This window comes from Populus trichocarpa, chromosome 17 (assembly GCF_000002775.5).
Source record: "Populus trichocarpa isolate Nisqually-1 chromosome 17, P.trichocarpa_v4.1, whole genome shotgun sequence".
In the NCBI taxonomy this organism is placed as follows: Eukaryota; Viridiplantae; Streptophyta; class Magnoliopsida; order Malpighiales; family Salicaceae; genus Populus; species Populus trichocarpa.
The window spans coordinates 14,881,525-14,906,966 of NC_037301.2; the positions used below are offsets into that span (position 1 = coordinate 14,881,525).

The window sequence follows — 25,442 nt, forward strand, 5'->3', positions numbered from 1 at the left end:
GACTCAATTAGATTTGGTTAGAAGATTAATTGATTTTGTGAAGGGTTTGATTGCAAGAAAAATTCATTTTAAGTCAATTTTGACTTTAATTAGGAAAAAAAATAAAGTTTGGGGGTTAAATTATAATTTTTAAGAGTTAATTTGGTCAAATCAAGGGCTTAATTGCATAAATATTGAAGTTTGATGGGCAATTAAGAACTTGATTGAAGAAATCCAAAACCAGAGACCCAACTGGAAAAGGCCCGTGAATATAGGGGTTGTAATTGACCGAATCGAGGGCTAAATTGAAGAAATTGAAAGTTTGTTGATCAATTAAAGGTCAAAATGCACAAATTCAAAACCAAGGACTAAAGTGAAAAAGGCATCCAACATCAAGGTTGGTATTTGAATTTGACAGGGATGGAATTGAATTGATTCTTAAAATCAAAATTGCAATTGACGACTTGATTGAATAAGAAAATTAAGGATTGATTTGAAAATTGACATGTTTTGGCGCTATTTTAATTTAAATAAAATGATGTGTTTTGTAAAAAACAACGCCGTTTCATTCACTTTCATATATATATAAAAAAAACTAAAACGGTGTCGTTTTGAACGGCACTGTTTATCTTCTTCTTCCCCTAACGCACGAAGGCAGGGGAAGAAGGTTTTTATTCCATTCCTTTGCAGCGTCTATCTCTCCCTCTCTCCCCCTCCCCTTGCCCAAAAACCACGACACCACCCACATCCCCCTCATGACCTACCACTATGATGAAAGAGGCAGAGGAGAAAAGCCATATGGGCGGCTCTATGATGGATACATAGAGACCGCCCAGCCACCCTACCCTTGCGCCATGACTGGACATGGATAGTAGCTCTCTCTGCTCCCTGTCCCCTTATAAATATCAAGGGACGAGAGACAAAAACAAAGAGATAAACAGATGAAAAGGGGAGGGAAGAGAGCCAAAAACATAAGAGAAACAAAAAGAAATATGGGAGAACAAAGGAAGGAAAAAGGAGAGAAACAAAAACAAAACAAAAACATAGAATAAAAAAGAAAGAACCGGAGAGACAAGAACGAGAGAAGAAAAAAAAAGAGACAACAAGAAAGGAATAAAAAAAGGAAAGAGAGGAATTTCATGCCCCTGTACAGAGAAGAAAAAACTGCAGCAGCAACCATCGTTTTTTCTCCCCACCGTCGCCTACTTTCCTCATCGCCATCGTTAGCACCACCGTGAAGCCACCACCAGGTCAACCTCTCCTCCTTCTCCTTTTTCTGCTTCTCCTTAAGTCACCCTCCACTATTATGCAAGTGGAGAGTGAATTATAATTAATTATCTACTATTCACTTGCAGAATAGTGGAGAGTCTCTGCATTGTTTACTAGACCAAACTAGTTTTGGCCCAGACCAAAATAGTGAGGTTAGGTTCGGCCCAATTCTATAAATAGAAAAGAAGTTTTGTTGGGCCGACATCAACCCAACTCCTATTTTAAACTGGTGTTGGCCCAACTTTTTTTTGGCCGACATTGGCCTATTTTAGATTGGTGTTGGCCGAACATATGTTGAAATAGTCACAGTTTTGCGTGCTCACAATGGAATACCTATAACCATTCATTTTCAAAGTCAAGACACGCGTGTTCATGAAGTATACGTATCATCATTCATTTTCCAAGTCAAGACCGACTCTTGAATTAATTGCATGAGAAAGGATTTATAAATTCCACAACGAATAAATCAAACCTCTCTTCCCTTAATTGCTTTTTTGTTATTTCAAAAGTATTTTTCCACCTTCTTATTTTCGCCATGCTTTTTTAATTTTCAATCCAATCAGTCTTTTAATTATCTTTTGTCAATTTTTACTCAGTCTTTTGTACTGTTTTGATGTCTTATATTTATTATATGTATGATAGTTTCTCAGGTATTTTGGATTTTGGAAATATTTTTCTAGCTAGGTCGCTGGAAGAACGACGTCTCTGTGACCATATCCTTCATGTATCAAATCTCCAGCACTTATTTTACATCAACCACGCACTTGCATATGCATGAAATATTTAAAGTTAATAAGACAATAATATTTTCTCATTGGGAAAATTAATGTTTGGCTTCTTCAAATTATGACATTACTCTTTAATAATGTTAGAAGTAAATGTTAAGGGCTTGAGATAAGAGGAATTTATTTTTCGTCACCATTACTCTTTAATAGTGAATTTTGGTGACGAAAATTCGCCAAAACAATCTTTTTTAGTGAATTTTGTTGCTGGTGGAAGTTCAGTTAATTTGTATAGTATGGCTTGTTTCCTGTTTTTCTTCTATTGGGTTTGGCTCGTAGCAGGTCATGAGCCGCCTGTTATTTTGCTTTCCGACGAATATGATCTTTCATTCATAAAAAAAACAAAAGAAGAAGAAATTATTTTTACCTCAGCCATGAATGACTTTTTTCTCGGCTGCGAAGAGCCCAAGACCTCAAACTTGCAGTTTATAAAATCAACTGAAGAGCTTATTTCAATGTTTATTTGTGCATTAATAGATAAATATATTAGAGTAGGGCAATATTAATGTGTAATCTTCAATCCCATCATACCACAGAAAAAAAAGATCAAGTAAAAGTTGAGAGTGCTTCGTTTTTGCATAACATTTATTTACATTTCAAGTTGCCTGAACAAAACAGGCACTTAAACAGGTTTCGACTGTTTGTTTCTGAAGGGCCACACCAGAAGATTAAAAAAAAAACAAATATCATAGAAATTTTATTTATTTGACTACTTAAACAACCTGGACATGATCCATATTACTCCCGTTTAATGTTAATTTCAACCTATGTCACAAGTCACAACTGCTTCGAAGAAAATAACAAGAAACAATTTCGAGGAAAGTATAGTTTTCCAATTCAACATATTGGAAAAGTTTTTGAAATGAATTTAAATGCTGAATACTTTTCCAATTCAACATATTGTGTCTCATATATCAGCTAGATAACCCCTCTCCATCTCTACAATCACCCATCTCGCAGACTAGCTCGCTCTCAACACATATATACCACGACATACATCTGATTCCCTAAAAATCTCAGGTTTCTTTCGTGTCAAAAATGGGGTCGCAAGGAAAGACTCGATACTTGATAATAATACTCCTTGTTACCATTATTTTGTTATCATGCTCTAACCTAACAGCTCCTTTGGCTCCATGCAAATATGACCCCAAGCATCCTAGTGAGTGCCACATCGGTGAACCAGCTGCAGGAACAAAGTTTGATGGGGTGAGGAGTTAGGAGAGGTGGTTTGACCTAATCGTATGATGAATGAGTAATCGTTTATCCTTCTATTAGTTTGAAGGCATAGCTACTTAATTTATCCATGGTAATTATTTATGTGTCCTTCGCTGGTTTAGGTTACTTCCTAGCTATTGCCATGTTTTCTTTTCCCATGCTTTTTGGCATTTGTACCCATTAATTCTTCACCTTGCTTTGATTTGCCAATGTTATGCTATTAATAAAGTTTCTTCATTTATCTAAAAGACAAAAAGCTAGCTAATTGTGTATTTATAAGGGTTTTTTACTTTTATTTTTTTGAGAAGTGGACATACTTCAATGGATGGTTGGTTTATTAATATCTTTGTTTTTACCTATTTTTTTGGGTTCCCACACAAAAAGAAAAAGAAAAAAAAGATGAAATACAAAAAATTTAAAAATTATTATAAGAAAACCAAAAAAATATATATAAGTGGGAAAAGTATATTGAAACGCCCTGAAAATAGCCAAAGATTGGTTGAGAAAGATAAAAAAAAAAAAAAGATTAAAATTTACCATATATTTTCAAATGATGAAGACCCTATTGGTAAAGAAAATTCAATTTGAGGAAGAGAAATTTAAAATTGGATGTTTAAGGACTCAATTAGATTTTGTTGAAGGTTTAATTGAATTTATGGAGGGCTTAATTGTAAGAAAAAATAATTTTAAAGACAATTTAGGCTTTAATTGAAAGAAATTAAAGTTTAGGGATTAAATTGTAATTTGTAAGAGTTAATTTGGTCAAATCAGGAATTTAATTACATTAAATAATAAAGTTTGAAGGAAAATTAAAGATCTAATTGAAGAAATTAAAAACTAAAAAATCCAATCTAGAAAAGAAAAGACGTGTAAATTAAATAAAAAAATTACCTTACTTTGATTTGCCAATGTTATGCTATTAATAAAGTTTCTTCACTTATCTCAAAGAAGAAAAAAACAGCTAGCTAATTGGTTATTAATATCTTGATACAAATATTAGGAATTGAATCTTTATATGTATAGCAAATATAGTTTATATACAAATGACCAAACCTGATACCAAATATAGCAACTGATCATAACCTTACCAGATTGAGTAAAATCCAAAGATAATACATCTGGTGCAAAAGTTGTGATAACATCAAACAGCAAAACAACAGCTGAGGAATTGAAGGCAGGAAAGCAGCAACCCAGAATGACAACAGCGGTCTTGGGTGTGGTTCTGGAAGGTCGTATACGAATAAGGAAGAAGAAATCAACAAATATAATTGCAATATGTTCAAAAGCAACATGCCTGCAACCTGTAATATTTGCACATTCACTTTTGATATTTTCCGTTTGCACATTGTTTGATGCATCTGTTCCACTATCTTCTTCAAACTAGACAAGAAAAAAACTACAAGCATATTTCCAAGGATTGACTAAAAAGCATATACAAGTAAATGGACATTTGATTTTCTTCTCCAGATATGATTATAGAGAAAATAGTTGTTCACTCCACAAAATAGCAGGTGATTATCTACAGCATTTTTGAGTCGAACTTCATATGTAAACTTCATAACCTTAGTCTAGGAAGCAATTCAGATCTAACTCACAGTTTCTATTGAAGTTGATCTGAACTTCAAATTTATGACCCTAAAAACGCATCGACCTTAGCATTTGTTCCCCTTGACAAAAACTTCATGCAAATGGGAGGTTTTACTCCGGCTAGAGCAAGTATCGAACTAGGCAAAGTCCATATCCCATCCCCACAAATCAAACCAGAAGCCACTGCTGGCCCAAAAGCATCTGCCTTTGCGTTGTCAATCTTTTCCCAGATAAATAGAATCAAGCTTCCCACACACATGTCGATGGCAAAGTATGAGCCAATCTAGAAAGGTATAGCCATTGCCATTGGATTGGGAATGAAACTAGCCCGTTTCTTACCCATGGCATCCTTGATCAAATTTATCAGAATAGCTGCACCGAAGAACCAATAACAAAGATAGAGGCAATTCTTTGGTAGAGATGAGAATCCTTCTACCCCCAATATAGCCATGTTTCGAAATACAGTAGCACAAGGAGCAGGGTATTGACTTCCAGGAGTCCCCAGATCCTTGAAGGCCTTAAAAAAAGGCCAAAATACACACGGGGAAATCATGCAACCCATTGCAGTGCCAATTAGTTGGCTCACAAACATGGACCGAGGTCAAGAAAGGGTCAAATAACCAGTCTTGAAATTGAATGCTGATATAGGTTGTAAAGTCTACCTTTCGAAGAGGCACCACCGAAAAGAGTCCAAGAAAGCTAAAAACAAACAAAAAGCCAATCATCCAAGACAGAGATGGATTTTTAAAGGCATCACTATCTTCAGTTAATTGTTTGGCCACGGTTTCACTTATTCCAAACAGATAACTCCCAAAGCCTCCTATTATAAGGAAACAAGGAAAAAATTATAGAATGGAAACCATTAGCACAAAAATCAACAAGTTTAATAGCATCATAAGCATAATCACAAATTAGCCGTTTCATTACAATAATTAATTCAGTTTCGAAACAAGTTTGGCAAGTAATCAGACTTTTCTTGACTATTTGGATAAGTTAGAAATATAATGTATTCATCTTGACATTATGTTAATGATTCACAGTTAGAGAAGAGGTTTGATTAATAACGCAAGCTCACAACTAGCATTCTAGAAACAGATATTATTCACATTTTCCTTTCTTTTACTGATGGAGAAGACTTCTTTTTCCACAAATCAGAATATTGTTATAAGACTTCCTGATATAAATCTGAACTTAGCAAGTCATCCATATCCAGAGCATATGAATTGAATTGTCAAAAAAGTATCTGTCAAGTGACATACCAGCTGCACCCCTAACATTATCACACTCCAGGAGAAAGAGATAGATTTGTTCATGTCTCTAATGGTAAGTTCAAGTGTTGATTAGTTTAGTAAAACTTCACATGTGGTAGTCATAAAGCCTCAATTTTGATTTGTCTCTCAAAGACTTTAGGCAGTAAGAGATTCTTTGTCTTCAAGGATCATGCAAATCTACTCGCATCTGAGATCAAACGGATCCAGAGAGAGCAATGTAATCTAGCAATTAGAAGATGGAAATCTTGACATTGAATTTTAGTAACTATTGTAAGTTTGCAACCTTTAAGAACAGAAACAAAACCAAATGCACAGAAATATTAATATCTTGATCAAAGAAACCTAGATATCTCCTCAACTTCGAAAGAAAAGAGAAAAAAAAAATTGAATTTCAAAATAATTAAGAGAGATGAAATGAAAATTAATGGCAGTAAACAGTACAGAAAGTATACCACTAAAGGCAATGCCAGAGGAGGAAACCACGCAAGTCTGTATTACAGTGTTCTCTTGCCTCGTAAAGGGTTGCTTGAAAAGTCCAGACTTTTCAAGAAACTTTGTCCAGGTCTTGATAAAAAAGAAGCCCAGAAGGCCAGCAGAGACATTGAGGGAAGGTATTGTTGGTGGGAGAAACCACTAGTGGTGGCTCTGATATCTGTTGTTGGGGATTCTGCTCCCCCTGTGGAACGGTGGTGTTCATGATTATTACTCAAAGGAGGCTAAGCACACTGACATAATATTTAACATGGTTCGGCAAATCGCCTACATCCACGGGAGAGATCGATATTATTAGAGATAGAGAAAGAATACAACACACGGAGGAGGATCACATCCACTCAACTCCCATCTCTCATTGCTACATAGGGCAGCAGAGCTGCTGGTGGCAGCCCTTCTCTTTCTTTCTCTCTTCTTCTATCTTTTGTTCTTGCTCTCTCTCTTTGTGGTGCACTCTTGGTGTCTATTTATAGGCTTCAATGACAGCTCCTTTTGCTCCTTTGTCAGCAATGGTGGCTGTCAAACTTACCAAACTTTGACATTAGACAATGGTTGTTGGCTGCCACCAACAACCCACCATTGTAGCCTCCTTCTTTGACAATGTCAAGGGGCTGCAAATGCTGCACCAGCAACCCTCTTTGACTCTCACATGGACAATGACAGCCACATAATTGGCAATATTCCAACAATCACCCTCTTTGCCATTTATGTGGGCAATTTGTCCTCTTGCTTCTTCAGCACACTCTTTCCTGCAGCTCTTCCAAGCTTACCATTCTGAGAACATCTTTGGCCAAGTTTACATGTACTTGCCAAACCTTTCAATCACCAGAGTCACCAAAGCACACCTTTTCTCACACAAAAAGATCACTACAATCAGATGGTCTGTCACATCACATCTGAAGAGTGTTAACGCTTGTCTCTGGGATAACATTCCCCTTCGAGCGTATCAACCATGCTCAATCAGGAATGATTTATCAAGCCTCACATCAAGGCTTACAACACCCCCTCAAATGGAAATATCTATTTCCGAGTGCGACAGTCATTATTTGAGTATTTCAATGTGATCATGAGCTCACCACTCTTTCAAGAGTCTACTCATCCCGGAGTTGCGTTTGCCCTCTGTTCCACTCTAGGAACCACGCCTTACATCTCCGTGAGTCTCTCGCTCTTAGTTCTAAGAGTCCAGGTAGCTCTCCACCTTTAACCATGGTGACAGCCCATTAAAGGTTGATCCATATCTGTCTTCATACTCTGAGTATTACAATGCCATTACCGAGCTCACTACCTTGAGTCAACTTGTTCTCGAAACCTGCGCATGTCCTCTGCTCATTCCTAGCAATCGCGTCTTAATGCTCCACAAGTCATCCACTTATTGTCCAAGGCAAATATTATCTAGCTCATTGATCTTTAGCCTAAGGGCAATGAAAGTCAATCCTGCATTTGTATCCATACTCATCATAGCCACTTCATTGGCTAGACACCTGTTCACTCATATCCAACCATCACATTGGCTCTAGGGCATTCTAAACTGGGCTCATATCGTGGCCCATACACCTTCTCTATGGTGTCTTCGCCTGTTGTCATAAGGCGGTCCGATATTGGGCTCATATCATGGCCTTCACACCTTCTTCAAGGTGTCTTCGCCCGTTGTCATGGGGCGGTCTGATTCGGGTCGGGTCTGCCATTCGAGCGAAGAGGACGCGTGGCTCGCGTGTGGCGCGTTGGTGCGCGTGGCAGCCTCCTCTCCGGCACGTGCTGGCGCGTGCGGGCATGTCCCACTTCAGAATTTTGAGCCATTTTCACCAATGGCTTCGTCTCTTTCTCCTCTACACAGTGGTATGGTCAAAACATAATTTTGACAACTTTTATTTTTGAGCAAAAATCAAACACCACTTTAAACCATAAGCTCTGATACCAATTTGTTGATGGGAGAAACCACTAGTGGTGGCTCTGATATCAATTGTTGGGGATTTCTGCTCCCCCTTGCGGAACGGTGGTGTTCATGATCATTGCTCAAAGGAGGCTAAGTACACTGACACAATATTTAACGTGGTTCGGCAAATCGCCTACATCCACGGGAGAGATCAATATTATTAGAGATAGAGGAAGAATACAACACACGGAGGAGGATCACATCTACTCAACTCCCATCTCTCATTGCTACATAGGGCAGCAGAGCTGCTGGTGGCAGCCCTTCTCTTTCTTTCTCTCTTCTTCTCTCTTTTGTTCTTGCTCTCTCTCTTTATGGTGCACTCTTGGTGTCTATTTTATAGGCTTCAATGACATCTCCTCTTGCTCCTTTGTCAACAATGATGGCTGCCAAACTTACCAAACTTTGACATTAGACAATGGTTGTTGGCTGCCACCAACAACCCACCATTGTAGCCTCCTTCTTTGACAATGTCACGGGGCTGCAAATGCTGCACCAGCAACCCTCTTTGACTCTCACATGGACAATGGCAGCCACATAATTGGCAATATTCCAACAGGTATGATACCAGTTGTAAGGTTGAGCTTCATTACTATGACGCAGAACAAAATGCTCAACACGAAGCTCACCATAAAGGCCCTCAGTGTCAGCTGATTCCTCCATGATGGCACTTCTTGGTTCTCAAATATTCTTTCCACTTACAACTCTTCTTCTTGTTCCTCTTTCTTGTCCTTCTTTCTATAACCATGATCATCCTCCAAATTATAACCATTCTCTACCTTGGTGTCGTCTCTTTCATTACATTCCATTTTATTTTCTTAAAAGAATGATTCTTTATGGAGACGAAGAAAGTTGGGAGCGTGTTTAATAAGTGGTTGTGATTATTGCTCAACACATCACAGGCGAATTGAAGACGATGAACATGAGGAGGAGTTAAAACGGGTTGTTGTCGTGAGTTTTAACCTGTCTGTTTTTTTTAATTAATTGTTTTTAGTTTTAAATTAATTTTTTTAATTATTTTAATATGCTAATATTAAAAATAAATTTTTAAAAATAAAAAATATATTATTTTAATATTTTCTTAAAAAAACTTACTTTTAAAAATAATAACTACTATATTTTTAAAGACCCTCTAGAATAGCAAAGTGATCCTAAATAATATTTGTTTGAATTGAGATTGTAATATTTATATATATATATATATATATATATATATATATATATATATATATATATGTGGTACTTTGAAGAGGTATACTAAAAATATAGTAGAAATTGTTTTTAAAATGATATAAAAATATAATTTAAATATTTTTTAAAATAAAAAATATTTTAAAAAATAATTAATGCTATATTTTTTAAAAGTTTAAAACAACAAAGTGATCCTAAATCACATGTGTTTGAGTTGAGCCTATAATCTTTATATATATATATATATATATATATATATATATATATATATTGTGTGGGGGTATGTAGGTACTTAGAAGAGCTAGATTAGAAATGTGATATAAATTGTTTTTAAAATAATTTAAAAATAAAAAAATTAATTTTTTTAAAATAATTTTTTTATTAATGTGGGTGTCCGAGTCAGCTTGTGTATACCTCAATTAATTTTATAAATATTAAAATTAACAACTATATAAATCTTTAATGATCGTAAAAGAATTCAAATTCATGATTATTGAAGAGTAAACCCAAAACTTGTCTCTAATAAGCTATCCCTTAGTTGTTGTTTTTTTTTTAATAAAAAGGAATGTTTTAATCATGTTACCAAATGGTCACTAAATCCCATGCCAAAAGCTTCTATTTCTAATTTGTAGAAGACGAGAAGTCAATAGTCAATTGGCTCATTTCCAAAAAAAAAAAAAAAGGAAAATAAAAAATCTGTGTATGTCCATTGTCCAAAGTTCGTGGAAAACAATGGTATAAGAAATATAGAAATTGACTAGGATGTAACGTGCGTGGAAGATTTAAACAATGTCCAATTAATTATATATACGTTGGTTTTTTACTTCTCAACGTAATTAATCAGAGATGATTTTTCTAATTACTTGTTTACTAAATTCATAACACAAATCATGCAATCTTGCAGAGAAATTTGTTAAGTAAAAATAAGATAAGCAAATAAAAAAAAATACGAGTTTACAATAAATAATATAAAGTTATTTAATTTAAACTTATCTCTTAAAAAACAACACAGGATCTTGCCTTACAAAGCATAAGATTGAAGATGGAGAGTTGAGGATTCTATGATAATTAACTATGAATATATATTTGCATGGGGAAGAACGTATGATCCAAATGATAACCTCTTTATGTACTTCACTCACTCTGGGCTTAGATGCTATTAAGACTACGGAAATGCTTGTCTATTTTTCAGCTTCTTTTCATATTCTTAGGACAAACTTAGATGCCATTAAGTCTCATATTCGCTGAAGCTTTTATCGTCTTCCTTGACGCATCTGATATTTTTTCCATCTTTCTTTTTTTCTCGTGTTGGATAACAAAGTCTGGCATGGTTTTATTGTGAGACTGATAATAACACAGCATATATAAGTAAGGGGACATTTGATTTTCTTCTCCAGAAAATATTACAGAGGAAATAGTTGTTGGCTCCACGAAATAGTAGGTGATTGATTATATATCCACAGCATTTTTGAGTCGAGCTTCACATGTAAACTTCATAACCTTAGTCTAGGAAGCAATTCAGCTTTACTTCACAGTTTCTATTCAAGTTGATCTGAACTTCAACTTTATGACCCTAAGAACGCATCGACCTTGGCATTTGTTCCCCTTGACAAAAACTTCATGCAAATGGGAGGTTTTACTCCTACTAGAGCAAGTATCGCACTAGGCAAAGTCCATATCCCATCCCCGCAAATCAAACCAGAAGCCACTGCTGGCCCAAAAGCATCTGCCTTTGCCTTGTAAATCTTTTCCCAGATAAATAGAATCAAGCTTCCCACACACATGTCGATGGCAAAGTATGGGCCAATATAGAACGGTATAGCCATCGCCATTGGATTGGGAATGAACCTGGCCCATTTCTTACCCAATGCATCCTTAATTAAATTTATCAGAATAGCTGCACCGAAGAACCCATAACAAAGATAGAGGCAATTCTTTGGTAGAGACGAGAATCCGTCTACCCCCAATATAGCCATGTTTCGATATACAGTAGCATAAGGAGCAGGGTATTGACTTCCAGGAGTCCCCAGATCCTTGAAGGCCTTGAAAAACAGCCAAAAGACACAAGGTGAAATAATGCAACCCATTGCAGTGCCAATTAGTTGGCTCACAAACATGGACCGAGGTGAAGAAAGGGTCAAATAACCAGTCTTGAAATCTTGAGATAGGTCAGAGGCTGTGGAGACAATATTCATTATCACTCCACAGGCCGCTATAGTCCTGCAAGAACTCCACCATGAGAGGCACCAGCCCATGCCCCAATTACAAAACTTGAGAGCTTCCCATAGGTGGAAGCTAGGGACCAGTCAGTGAGGCCACAGCCATAAGCATTACAGAATGCAAGGGCTGGGGCAAAGATGTAGATAACCGATATATAATACCATTTGAGTTCGGGAAATATATGCGGTAGCGCACTAGCGTGGCTGTAGAGATAGCAGCGATTGCGACATAGCCTGCAACAGCAAACCATGTTGGAATTTGATCTTTGAGAAAGAGTTGGGTGCGGCGTTGATCATTGTATGAGATCCTGGAGGGCTCGGGAGAGGAACGGTGCGCAATAGGGAGGGCACCAGTTGCATCTTTCCTTTGAAGTTGAAAAAACAAGACAGTGAGTGTTCGGCTTAGCACCTTGAAGAAGTTGTACAGACCGTCACCCAAGATCATGGCAATGGCAATAAATACCTGAGTTCATTGCATAAGAGTTGTTATGAATGGAAAGGCTTCAAGAATAGCACTCTTGTTACCTTAACCTTGTTAGAAAACTTAACTTGTAACCTTGGAGGCCATGCAGGCTGCTAGGTTTGAGGTCTGCTGAATACCAATCACCCTTTTTTGTATCTATGAGAGGCCACATCAGACCCCAGGAAAGAATTCTTCCATGGTAACTATTTATGTGTCCTCCTTCGCTGGTTTAGGTTACTTCCTAGCTATTGCCATGTTTTCTTTTCCCAAGCTTTTTGGCATTTGTACCCTTTAATTCTTCACCTTGCTTTCATTTGCCAACGTTATACTATTAATAAAGTTTCTTCACTTATCTAAAAGAAAAAAAAAAGCTAGCTAATTGTGTATTTGCAAGTTTTTTTTAGAAGTCGACATACTTGTTGGTTATTAATATCTTGATACAAATATTAAGAATTGAATCTTTAAACGTTTTGTAGATACAAATATTAGGAAGTCGACATACATGTTGGTTATTAATATCTTTGATTTGCCAATGATATCATAGCCAGCAAAATGAGCTAACCTGATACCAAATATAGCAACTGATCATAACCTTACCAGTTTGAGTAAAATCCAAAGATATTACGTACTGGTGCAAAAGTTGTGATAACATCAAACAGCAAAACAACAGCTGAGGAATTGAAGGCAGGAAAGCAGCAACCCAGAATAACAACAGCGGTCTTGGGTGTGATTCTGGAAGGTCGTATACGAATAAGGAAGAAGAAACCAACAAATATAATTGCATTATGTTCGAAATCAACATGCCTGCAACCTGTAATGTTTGCACATTCACTTTTGATATTATGTTTAAAGTTCACAAAGGGTACTGTGATTTTCCGTTTGCACATTGTTTGATGCATCTGTTCCACTATCTTCTTCAAACTAGACAAGAAAAAAACTACAAGCATATTTCCAAGGATTGACTAACATGCATAAATAAGTAAATGGACATTTGATTTTCTTCTCCAGAAATGATTATAGAGAAAATAGTTGTTGCCTCCACAAATAGCAGGTGATTGATTATATATCCACAGCATTTTTGAGTCGAGCTTCACATGTAAACTTCATAACCTTAGTCTGGGAAGCAATTCAGCTCTAACTCACAGATTCTATTGAAGTTCATCTGAACTTCAAATTTATGACCCTAAGAACGCATCGACCTTAGCATTTGTTCTCCTTGACAAAAACTTCATGCAAATGGGAGGTTTTACTCCAGCTAGAGCAAGTATCGAACTAGGCAAAGTCCATATCCCATCCCCACAAATCAAACCAGAAGCCACTGCTGGCCCAAAAGCATCTGCCTTTGCTTTGTCAATATTTCCCCAGATAAATAGAATCAAGCTTCCCACACACATGTCGATGGCAAAGTATGTGCCAATATAGAAAGGTATAGCCATGGCCATTGGATTGGGAATGAACCTAGCCCGTTTCTTACCCAACACATCCTTGATCAAATTTATCAGAATAGCTGCAGCGAAGAACCAATAACAAAGATAGAGACAATTCTTTGGTAGAGATGAGAATCCTTCTACCCCCAATATAGCCATGTTTCGAAATACAGTAGCATAAGGAGCAGGGTATTGACTTCCAGGAGTCCCCAGATCCTTGAAGGCCTTAAAAAAAAGCCAAAATACACACGGGGAAATCATGCAACCCATTGCAGTGCCAATTAGTTGGCTCACAAACATTGACCGTGGTGAAGAAAGGGTCAAATAACCAGTCTTGAAATCTTGAGATAGGTCAGAGGCTGTGGAGACAATATTCATCATGACTCCACAGGCCGCTAGTCCTGCAAGAACTCCACCATGAGAGGCACCAGCCCATGCCCCAATTACAAAAATTGCAAGCGTCCCATAGGTAGAAGCAAGGGACCAATCAGTGAGTCCACAACCATAAGCATTACAGAATGCAAGGGCTGGAGCAAAGATGTAGATAACCAATATGTAATACCATTTTAGTTCAGGAAATATATGCGGAACGGTGGTTGTAGAAATGGAAGCAATTGTGACATAACCTGCAACAGCAAACCATGTTGGAATTTGATCTTTGAGAAAGAGGTGGGTGCGACGTTGCTCATCATAGGAGATCCTGGATGTCTCGGGAGAGGAACGGTCAGCAACAGGCAGAGCACCAGTTGCATCTCTCCCACGAAGTTGAAAAAACAATGCAGCGAGTGTTCGGCTTAGAACCTTGAAGAAGTTGTACAGACCGTCACCCAAGATCAAGGCAGTGGCAATAAATACCTGTGTTCAATGCATAAGCGTTGGTATGAAAGAAAAGGCTTCAAGAAAATGTTAAAAATCATGTAATGGGCATTCTTGTCACCTTAACCTTGTTAGAAAACTTACCTTGTAACCTTGGAGGCCATGTAAGCTGCCTGGTTTGAGGTCTGCTGGATACCAGTCACCCTTTTTTGTATCTATGAGAGGCCACATCAGACCCCAGGAAAGAATTCCTCCAAGCAATACTGATATGTTTATGATATATGGGCAAATCATTCCAACTCCAACATATGTTGCTGAGAAATCAAAGAAAAATCTGTACATGTAACAAGAACATTATTAGTCAAAGATACCCCAACGAATTTGAAACAGAATGCCATAACAAATGGAACTACATTCAACAAGAAGAGAGGATTTTGGAAGATTGAGTAATGTTTTTACTTGTTTTCATGTGCTTTAAGACCAAGTGAGGGGAACTCAGCGAATCCACAACCATCTCCTGCAGTGTAGAACCATTGAAAGAAACCCCACAAGAAGCTGAATGAGAAGAACTTGCCCAACACTCTCACTTGTTTCCTGTAACAGTAGAATAACAAAGTTCGATACCCTTACATGTCAAATGATCATCCATATAAATGCATGAGGTCTGATAATGCCTTACTTTGCTAGCTTGGCTCCTGCAGGAGTGTGGAAGCTGTTGATGAGATGCGCAGTTGCAGTGCCACTTGGATATGTCAATTTGAAGTCTATAATCATGACCTGGAAATAACCAGGGTAAGAATGAGGATTAGATTTTGGCAAAATCAATACACTAGGCAAAAATGTAAAATGCAGAGAAAAGTTTTATATTTCCTATAATCATATAAAGAAATTGAATGCTGATGCAGGTTGTAAAGTCTACCTTTCGAAGAGGCACCACCGAAAAGAGTCCAAGAAAGCTAACAACAAACAAAAAGCCAATCATCCAAGACAGAGATGGATTTTTAAAGGCATCACTATCTTCAGTTAATTGTTTGGCCACGGTTTCACTCATTCCAAACAGATAACTCCCAAAGCCTCCTATTATAAGGAAACAAGGAAAAAATTATAGAATGGAAACCATTAGTACAAAAATCAACAAGTTTAATAGTATCATAAGCATAATCACAAATTAGCCGTTTCATTACAATAATTAATTCAGTTTCGAAACAAGTTTGGCAAGTATTCAGGCTTTTCTTGACTATTTGGATAAGTTAGAAATATAATGTATTCATCTTGACATTATGTTAATGATTCACAGTTAAAGAAAAGGTTTGATTAATAACTCAAGCTCACAACTAGCATTCTAGAAACAGATATTATTCACATTTTCCTTTCTTTTACTGATGGAGAAGACTTCTTTTTCCACAAATCAGAATATTGTTATAAGACTTCCTGATATAAATCTGAACTTAGCAAGTCATCCATATCCAGAGCATATGAATTGAATTGTCAAAAAAGTATCTGTCAAGTGACATACCAGCTGCACCCCTAACATTATCACACTCCAGGAGACAGAGATAGATGTGTTCATGTCTCTAATGGTAAGTTCAAGTGTTGATTAGTTTAGTAAAACTTCACAAGTGGTAGTCATAAAGCCTCAATTTTGATTTGTCTCTCAAAGACTTTAGGCAGTAAGAGATTCTTTGTCTTCAAGGATCATGCAAATCTACTCACATCTGAGATAAAAGGGATCCAGAGAGAGAAAAATGGTTGCCTTATCATGTAATCTAGCAATTAGAAGATGGAAATCTTGACATTGAATTTTAGTAACTACTGTAAGTTTGCAACCTTTAAGAACAGAAACAAAACCAAATGCACAGAAATATTAATATCTTGATCAAAGAAACCTAGATATCTCCTAAAATTCGAAAGAAAAGAGAAAGAAAATTGAATTTCAAAATAATTAAGAGAGATGAAATGAAAATTAATGGAAGTAAACAGTACAGAAAGTATACCACTAAAGGCAATGCCAGAGGAGGCAACCACGCAAGTCTGTATTACAGTGTTCTCTTGCCTCGTAAAGGGTTGCTTGAAAAGTCCAGACTTTTCAAGAAACTTTGTCCAGGTCTTGATAAAAAAGAAGCCCAGAAGGCCAGCAGAGACATTGAGGGAAGGTATGATACCAGTTGTAAGATTGAGCTTCATTACTATGACGCAGAACAAAATGCTCAACACGAAGCTCACCACAAGGGCCCTCAGTGTCAGCTGATTCCTCCATGATGGCACATCTTGGTTCTCAAATATTCTTTCCACTGACAACTCTTCTTCTTGTTCCTCTTTCTTGTCCTTCTTTCTGTGATCATGATCATCCTCCAAATCATGATCATTCTCTACCTTGGCGTCGTCTCTTTCATTACGTTCCATTTTATTTTCTTAAAAGAATGATTCTTTATGGAGACGAAGAGAGTTGGGAGTGTGTTTAATAAGTGGTTGTGATTATTGCTCAACGCATCACAAGCGAATTGAAGACGATGAATATGAGGAGTTAAAAGTTAAAACGGGTTGTTGTAGTGAGTTTAACCTGTCTGTTTTTTTAGGTTATTTTTTTTAATTTTAAATTAATTTTTTTTTAATTTTTTGAATTATTTTAATATATTAATATTAAAAATAAATTTTAAAATATAAAAAATATATTATTTTAATATTTTTTATCGAAAATTATTTTAAAAAATAATTATTATTATATTTTTAAACACTCTTTAAAATAACAAAATGACTCTAAATGAAATGTGTTTTAGTTAAGTTTGTAATTTTTATATATGTAATCTGTAGGTACTTTTAAAGAATTAGACTAGAAATATAATAGAAATTATTTTTAAAATAATCTAAAAATATGTTTTTAATATTTTTTTGAATTAAAATTAATAATTATTTTCAAAACAATTTGAAAATAAAAAAAATTAATTTTAAAAAGGAATGTTTTAAGCAAGTTACCAAATGGCCACTGAATCCAATGCCAAAAGCTTCTATTTCTAATTTGTGGAAGACGAGAAGTCAATAGTCAATTTCCAAAAAATTAAAAAAAAAATAAAGGGAAAATAAAAGATCTGTGAATGTCCATTGTCCAAAGTTTGTGGGAAAAAAATGATATAAGAAATAAAGAAAATGATATTAAATTACTTAAAGAAGCTAGACTAGAATATAGTTGAATTTAAAACAATTTAAAAACACTATTTTAATAGTTTTTAAATTAAAAATAATTTAAAAAATAATTATTACTAAACTCCCAAAAACCTTTAAAACAACAAAGTAACCTTTCACATGTGTTTGAGTTAATTAATTTTAAATAAAATAAAACAAACTTTTAAAAAGGAATGTTTTAAGCAAGTTACCAAATTGCCACTGAATCCAATGCCAAAAGCTTCTCTTTCTAATGTAGAAGGCGAGAAGTCAATAGTCAATTTCCAAAAAATTAAAACAAAATAAAAGGAAAATAAAAAATCTATGTAGGTCTATTGTCCAAAGATTGTGGGAAAATAAAAAATCTATGTAACGTGCGTGGAAGATTTAAAGAATGTCCAATTAATTATTGTATAAACGTTGGTTTTTTCCTTCTCAACGTAATTAATTAGAGATGATTTTTCTAATTACTTGTTTACTAAATTCATAGCACAAATCATGCAATCTTGCAGAGAAATTTGTTAAGTAAAAATAAGATAAGCAAATAAAAAAAATACGAGTTTACAATAAATAATATAACGTTATTTAATTTAAACTTATCTCTAAAAAAACAATGCAGGACCTTACAAAGCATGAGATTGAAGATGAGTTATAAACAAATCATAACCACAGCAAGATGGAGAGTTGAGGGATTCTATGATAATTAACTTTGAATATATTTGCATGGGGAAGAACGTATGATCCAAATGATAACCTCTTTATGTAGTTCGCTCCCTCTGGGCTTAGATGCCATTAAGACTACGGAAATGCTTTGTCTATTTTTCAGCTTCTTTTCATGTTCTTAGGACAAACCTTCAACATATTTGTTACAAGTCTCATATTCGCTGAAGCTTTTATCGTCTTCCTCGACGCATCTGATATTTTTTCCATCTTTTTTCTTTTCTCGTGTTGGATAACTAAGTCTGGCATGGTTTTATTGTGAGACTGATAATAACTAGAAGGCCATTCCAATGCCACATTGGACCACCTGATATGATCATAGCTAGCAAAATGAGCAAACCTGATACCAAATATAGCAACTGATCATAAGAGCTCACAAAGGGTACTGTCATTTTCACTTTTCACATTGCTTGATGCATCTGTTCTACTATCTTCTTCAAACTAGACAAGAAAAAAACTACAAGCACATATAAGTAAGGGGACATTTGATTTTCTTCTCCAGAAATGATTACAGAGAAAATAGTTGTAGCCTTGTTGGCTCCACGGAATAGCAGGTGATTATCCACAGCATTTTTGAGTCGAACTTCACATGTAAACTTCATAACCTTAGTGTAGGAAGCAATTCAGCTTTACTTCACAGTTTCTATTCAAGTTGATCTGAACTTCAACTTTATGACCCTAAGAACGCATCGACCTTGGCATTTGTTCCCCTTGACAAAAACTTCATGCAAATGGGAGGTTTTACTCCTACTAGAGCAAGTATCGCACTAGGCAAAGTCCATATCCCATCCCCGCAAATCAAACCAGAAGCCACTGCTGGCCCAAAAGCATCTGCCTTTGCCTTGTCAATCTTTTCCCAGATAAATAGAATCAAGCTTCCCACACACATGTCGATGGCAAAGTATGGGCCAATATAGAACGGTATAGCCATCGCCATTGGATTGGGAATGAACCTGGCCCATTTCTTACCCAAAGCATCCTTAATTAAATTTATCAGAATAGCTGCACCGAAGAACCCATAACAAAGATAGAGGCAATTCTTTGGTAGAGACGAGAATCCGTCTACCCCCAATATAGCCATGTTTCGATATACAGTAGCATAAGGAGCAGGGTATTGACTTCCAGGAGTCCCCAGATCCTTGAAGGCCTTGAAAAACAGCCAAAAGACACAAGGTGAAATAATGCAACCCATTGCAGTGCCAATTAGTTGGCTCACAAACATGGACCGAGGTGAAGAAAGGGTCAAATAACCAGTCTTGAAATCTTGAGATAGGTCAGAGGCTGTGGAGACAATATTCATCATGACTCCACAGGCCGCTAGTCCTGCAAGAACTCCACCATGAGAGGCACCAGCCCATGCCCCAATTACAAAAATTGCAAGCTTCCCATAGGTGGAAGCTAGGGACCAGTCAGTGAGGCCACAGCCATAAGCATTACAGAATGCAAGGGCTGGGGCAAAGATGTAGATAACCAATATGTAATACCATTTGAGTTCGGGAAATATATGCGGTAGCGTGGCTGTAGAGATAGCAGCAATTGCGACATAGCCTGCAACAGCAAACCATGTTGGAATTTGATCTTTGAGAAAGAGTTGGGTGCGGCGTTGATCATTGTATGAGATCCTGGAGGTCTCGGGAGAGGAACGGTCCGCAATAGGGAGGGCACCAGTTGCATCTTTCCTTTGAAGTTGAAAAAACAAGACAGTGAGTGTTCGGCTTAGCACCTTGAAGAAGTTGTACAGACCGTCACCCAAGATCATGGCAATGGCAATAAATACCTGAGTTCATTGCACAAGAGTTGTTATGAATGAAAAGGCTTCAAGAATAGCACTCTTGTCACCTTAATCTTGTTAGAAAACTTACCTTGTAACCTTGGAGGCCATGTAAGCTGCCTGGTTTGAGGTCTGCTGGATACCAGTCACCCTTTTTTGTATCTATGAGAGGCCACATGAGACCCCAGGAAAGAATTCCTCCAAGCAAAACTGATATGTTTATGATGTAGGGGCAAATCATTCCAACTCCAACATATGTTGCTGAGAAATCAAAGAAAAATCTGTACATATAACAAGAACATTATTAGTCAAAGATACCACAACGAATTTGAAACAGAATGCCATAACAAATGGAACTACATTCAACAAGAAGAGAGGATTTTGGAAGATTGAGTAATGCTTTTACTTGTTTTCATGTGCTTTAAGACCAAGTGAGGGGAACTCGGCAAATCCACAACCATCTCCTGCAGTGTAGAACCACTGAAAGAAACCCCACAAGAAGCTGAATGATAAGAACTTGCCCAACGCTATCACTTGTTTTCTGAAACGGTAGAAAGAAAAAAGTTTGATACTTTTACATGCCGAATGATCATCCAACTATATGTGCATGAGGTCTGATAATGCCTTACTTTGCTAGCTTGGCTCCTGCAGGAGTGTGGAAGCTGTTGATGAGATAAGCAGTTGCAGTGCCACTTGGATATGTCAATTTGAAGTCTATAATCATGACCTGGAAATAACCAGGGTAACAATGAAGATTTGATTTTGGCAAAATCAATACATTCAACAAGAAAGCAAAATTCAGAGAGAAGTTTTCTATTTCCTATACGAAATTGAATGGCGATATAGGTTGTGAAGTCTACCTTTCGAAGAGGCACCACTGAAAAGAGTCCAAGAAAGCTAACAACAAACAGAAAGCCAATCATCCATGACAGAGATGGGTTCTTAAAGGCATCACTATCTTCCGTTGATTGTTTGGCCACGGTTCCACTCATTCCAAACAGATAACTCCCAAAGCCTCCTATTGTAAGGAAACAAGAAACAAATTATAGAATGGAAACTATTAGTACAAAAAATCAACAAGCTTAATTTCATCTTGAGCATAATCACAAATTATTTCTTTCGTTACAACAATTTCAGTTTCGAGACCACTTGGATGAAAAGCTGGAAATGTAGTGTATTCAAATTAATTTTACATGATGAAAGCTAGATTAACAGTACAAACAAATTAATTATTCATATATTCTTTTCTCGCTAATGGGGAAGACTTCTTTTTCCGCTAATCAGAATATTCTTACAAGACTTGTATAACTTTGAAGTTAGCGAATCATCCATATCCAGCTCATATGAATTGAAAAGAAAAATAAAACGCCACCATTATCACACTCCATGAGACAGGGAAAAGCTAGTAAAGAAAAATTACAGACCATTTAATTAAACTTTTTTACTCAAGTATATTTGTTCACGTCTCAAACAGCAAGTTCAAGTGTTGATTAGTTTAGTAAAATTTCACAAGTGGCTGAAGCAATAGCAGAACTGATAGTCATAAAAAAAGGGTTGCCTTATCATGTAATATAGCAATAAGAAGAAGCAAATCTTGACTTTGAGTTTTAGTAACTACTGTAAGTTTCCAACCTTTAAGAACAGAGACAAAACCAAATGCACAGAAATTTTAATATCTTGATCAAAGAAGCCTGCATATCTTCTCAACCCAAAAAGTAAGAGAGATTAAATGAAAATTAATGGCAGTAAGAAGTACAGAAAGTATACCACTAAAGGCAATGCCAGAGGATGCAACCACACAAGTCTGGATAACAGTGTTTTCTTGCCTCGTAAAGGGTTGCTTCAAAAGGCCAGACTTTTCAAGAAACTTTGTCCAGGTCTTGATAAAAAAGAAGCCCAGAAGGCCAGCAGAGACATTGAGGGAAGGTATGATACCAGTTGTAAGATTGAGCTTCATTACTATGACGCTGAACAAAATGCTCAACACGAAGCTCACCACAAAGGCCCTCAGTGTCAGCTGATTCCTCCATGATGGCACTTCTTGGTTCTCAAATATTCTTTCCACTGACAACTCTTCTTCTTGTTCCTCTTTCTTGTCCTTCTTTCTGTGGTCATAATCATCCTCCAAATCATAACCATTCTCGACCTTGATGTCATCTCTTCCATTACGGTCCATTTTCTGTTCTTGAAAAAAGAAGATTCTTTATGGAGGCTAAGAAAGTTGGGAGAGTGTTAAATAAGGTGGTGGTGATTATTGCTCTGCACATCAAAGGCGTGAAGGAAGATATATAGACGCGTTGCTTAACAAGTTTGAAAGCAATGGTGGGTAGGAATGATGACTGTGAGAAAGAGTTATGACAATTAAGTTGACATAACTTGTTTCACTCTGGTTGCAGCGTTCACGGTGGGTAGGAAGTCAACTTGTCAAAGCAGGTTATTTAAACTTGTTCCGGCTCGAGTCTTCTTGACTTGGTTAAAAATCTGAAGCGTACCTGGTTTTACTTTAAAAAAAAATTATATATATATATATATATATATATATATATATATATATATATATAAATTAAAAAAAAGTATTTTGAAAAGCTGTTATTTTAATTAATGCCTATTGACATAAATCTTGAGTTAGATCAATTTTACCAAATTTTATAACTATACATACTTAATTCAAAGGTTTGAAATGATTTTTGAATCTAAAAAATATATGTAAAGAGTCGAAAAATATACTGAAATATAAATTTTTTTATACAATAAAAATAAATGCACAATAATTACAGCTTTTTTTTATCAAACATATAATTTTTAACTAAAAGGGATTATTTCATAACAAATAATTTAAAGATTCATATGAAATAATTATCAAACTTGGGAACCATTTTGAAATTTGAAGAGGTGATGTTTTCCATCCGCACCCCTAATTTTTCTCTTGAATTTCGTTAATAACTTAAGAAAACGGCTAGTTATTAAAGGAGTTTTTTGTCGGCTTCATGTAAAATAAAAGGCTAAAAGTGAAACGTAAACCCTTCAAACATTTTTTTTTTCTTGGTTTCTTTCATATTTAGCTAAAAACTATGTTTTAATTGGTACCAAGAAAAAATATTGATAATATTACTAAATAACAAAGTAAATTATCAAAAAAGTTTATTTCTTTCTTAATATAGAAAGTATAATCTTAGGATTATATGGAAAAAAAAAATCTTACGTTATATCATCATCTACATTATACATCTCCATTAATTACTCCCGCAAATTCATATTCATGCCTTCCAAATCTAATAAAATGTAGAGAGAGAGAGAGAGAGAGAGTTGAACAGTCCAAGGGTAGGCTAAACATGATCTTAATAAAATGTATCTTTTGACTTGTTACATCCACAGATTTTGAATGAGATAAAAGAGCATGTGGATGCGGGAAAGAAGATGAGATGGTCCCGCCGGCAATCCAGACTTCACAGCCTACAGAATGCAAATTGAGGGGCTTGCTATATACGGCCAAGTTCATCGAAGCTGACAAAAACTCGTGGCTGTGCCCAACTTTTAATTTCAATAATATCTGCTAGCTAGGATTTTTTTTATTAATATAAATATTAGAATTGTGTATATTTTGATTAATTTTATAAATTTTAAATTTAATAATTATATAAATTTTTAATGTTTTAAAAAAATTTTAAATTTTAGAGCAAATCTAAAATTTGATTAATTAAACTATTTCCCAAAATTTGCTAGAATTCTTGCACAATATTGGCAAATCCAACCCTTATAATTATACTCATCATATGCATCATTTATTAATTTCTTCGAGTTCAAATTTTAAGATAAATATATCATATTGATCAGATGGGGGATGTATCTTTAATATTGTTTATAAAAAAATAAAATTAGTTTTGAATAATATATAAGATATTTTTGTATTTGAAGAAAAATATTAACAAATCAAAGGTTTTAATATCCAACTTAAACTCATCTAATAATTAAGAGAAGGAAATTAGTTTCAAGTTAAAGATCGAATAGGAGTGATCAGCGCTAGTTAGTTGCTGAATAAATTCGAGTCTTCGTTTGATATTTGGAAAATAAAACATTTGTGTAGGTCCATTAATTAATTGTCCAGGCTGTTGTGGAAAAAAAAATGATAAAATAAATAAGGAGATTGACTTGGATGTAACGTGCGTGGAAGAATATTATAAAGAGAAGAAGAAATTAATTATTGATTTGATCTTTATTTATTGGATCTTGAAATCGATACACTCTTTGTATCGATTTCATATATATATATTAAAAATATATATATTATTCGGTGCTAATATTTAAGAAAGTGAAAGAAGATTATTTTAATCAATCACCATCCAATTAGTGGAGATTCTTCTTAAATATATTGATAGAAATATGATTAATTTGTTCAAGATTTGATCAGACGCAATTTAATAAACAATATTAATTAAAAAGCATTTGTTAATTAGAGAAATGCTTCAAGATAAAAAGAAAAGCAATTGGACTGCCAATTCTTGTGGATCATAAGTTTACTCTTCATAAACAAGTTGAAGAACACTGTGTGGCTGAAAAATAAATATGATAAAGTGGTCTTAAGCTTCTCTCACGTGGTTGAAGATTCAATTCAAGCAATTGTCCTCATGAAAAGATTCCTCTTTGTCTTGTACAAGACAAAGAGGAATCTTGTTGGGAGCATCAAAATATCCTTTAATTTATTGAATATGGAAGTGGACATGCCCCCACCTCGGTTGGCTTGAAATAAATATATATATGTAGAGAAATAAAAAAATAGTGAAGGATCATGGAAAATCCGGTCACTGTGTGTGAAAACTCATCCAAAAAGATCTCATACTTCAACACACACACGCATGATCTCATGTTTGTCAATGGACAATTCACAACGCAAACTTATTGTAGAAAATTATGTGGGAGTTGAAAGTGAAATTGTATATAATACACGCCATTCAATTTTTTATTTATTCTTCCTACATCAGTTCTTATTCGTAAATAAAAATTATGTGTTTTTTATTTTAAAAACATATTAAAATAATATTTTTTTTATTTTTAAAAAATTATTTTTAATATCAGAACATCCAAATAATCTGAAAATATTAAAAAACTATTAATTTAAAACAATAAAAAAAAATAAAATTTTTTCAATAAATA

The 25,442-nt window shown here is 35.3% G+C and overlaps 1 protein-coding gene and 1 long non-coding RNA gene across 35 annotated transcripts in view; one reads left to right on the forward strand and one right to left on the reverse strand.

The window, feature by feature from the left end:
* The window catches only part of LOC127904507 (uncharacterized), a 33,760-nt gene extending 13,818 nt beyond the window's left edge, over window positions 1–19,942 (forward strand). Inside the window, exons 3-4 of one of the 3 annotated variants that reach the window (XR_008057764.1) lie at window positions 11,785–11,884; window positions 14,177–14,325. This is a non-coding gene — a long non-coding RNA (uncharacterized LOC127904507). Of the gene's footprint in view, window positions 1–11,784; window positions 11,885–14,176; window positions 14,326–19,693 lie in introns of those variants that run through there. The other 2 variants (XR_008057765.1, XR_008057763.1) reach the window with 2 other exon arrangements.
* Window positions 1–22,693, reverse strand: part of LOC18106432 (probable metal-nicotianamine transporter YSL7) — a 36,640-nt gene extending 13,947 nt beyond the window's left edge. The window contains exons 1-9 of one of the 32 annotated variants that reach the window (XR_008057760.1): window positions 22,059–22,679; window positions 21,152–21,309; window positions 20,921–21,018; window positions 20,698–20,832; window positions 20,383–20,572; window positions 19,259–20,297; window positions 13,598–13,641; window positions 11,217–11,305; window positions 4,493–4,807 (exon numbers count right to left, since the gene is read on the reverse strand). Coding sequence is in view for 27 of the 32 variants with exons in the window: in XM_052448554.1 (XP_052304514.1) it covers window positions 4,873–4,896; window positions 13,598–13,641; window positions 19,259–20,297; window positions 20,383–20,572; window positions 20,698–20,832; window positions 20,921–21,018; window positions 21,152–21,309; window positions 22,059–22,467 (2,097 nt within the window). In the remaining 5 variants the exon portion in view is untranslated. The other 31 variants (XR_008057761.1, XR_008057759.1, XM_052448554.1 and 28 more) reach the window with 31 other exon arrangements.
* Between the last annotated feature and the right edge of the window lie 2,749 nt (window positions 22,694–25,442).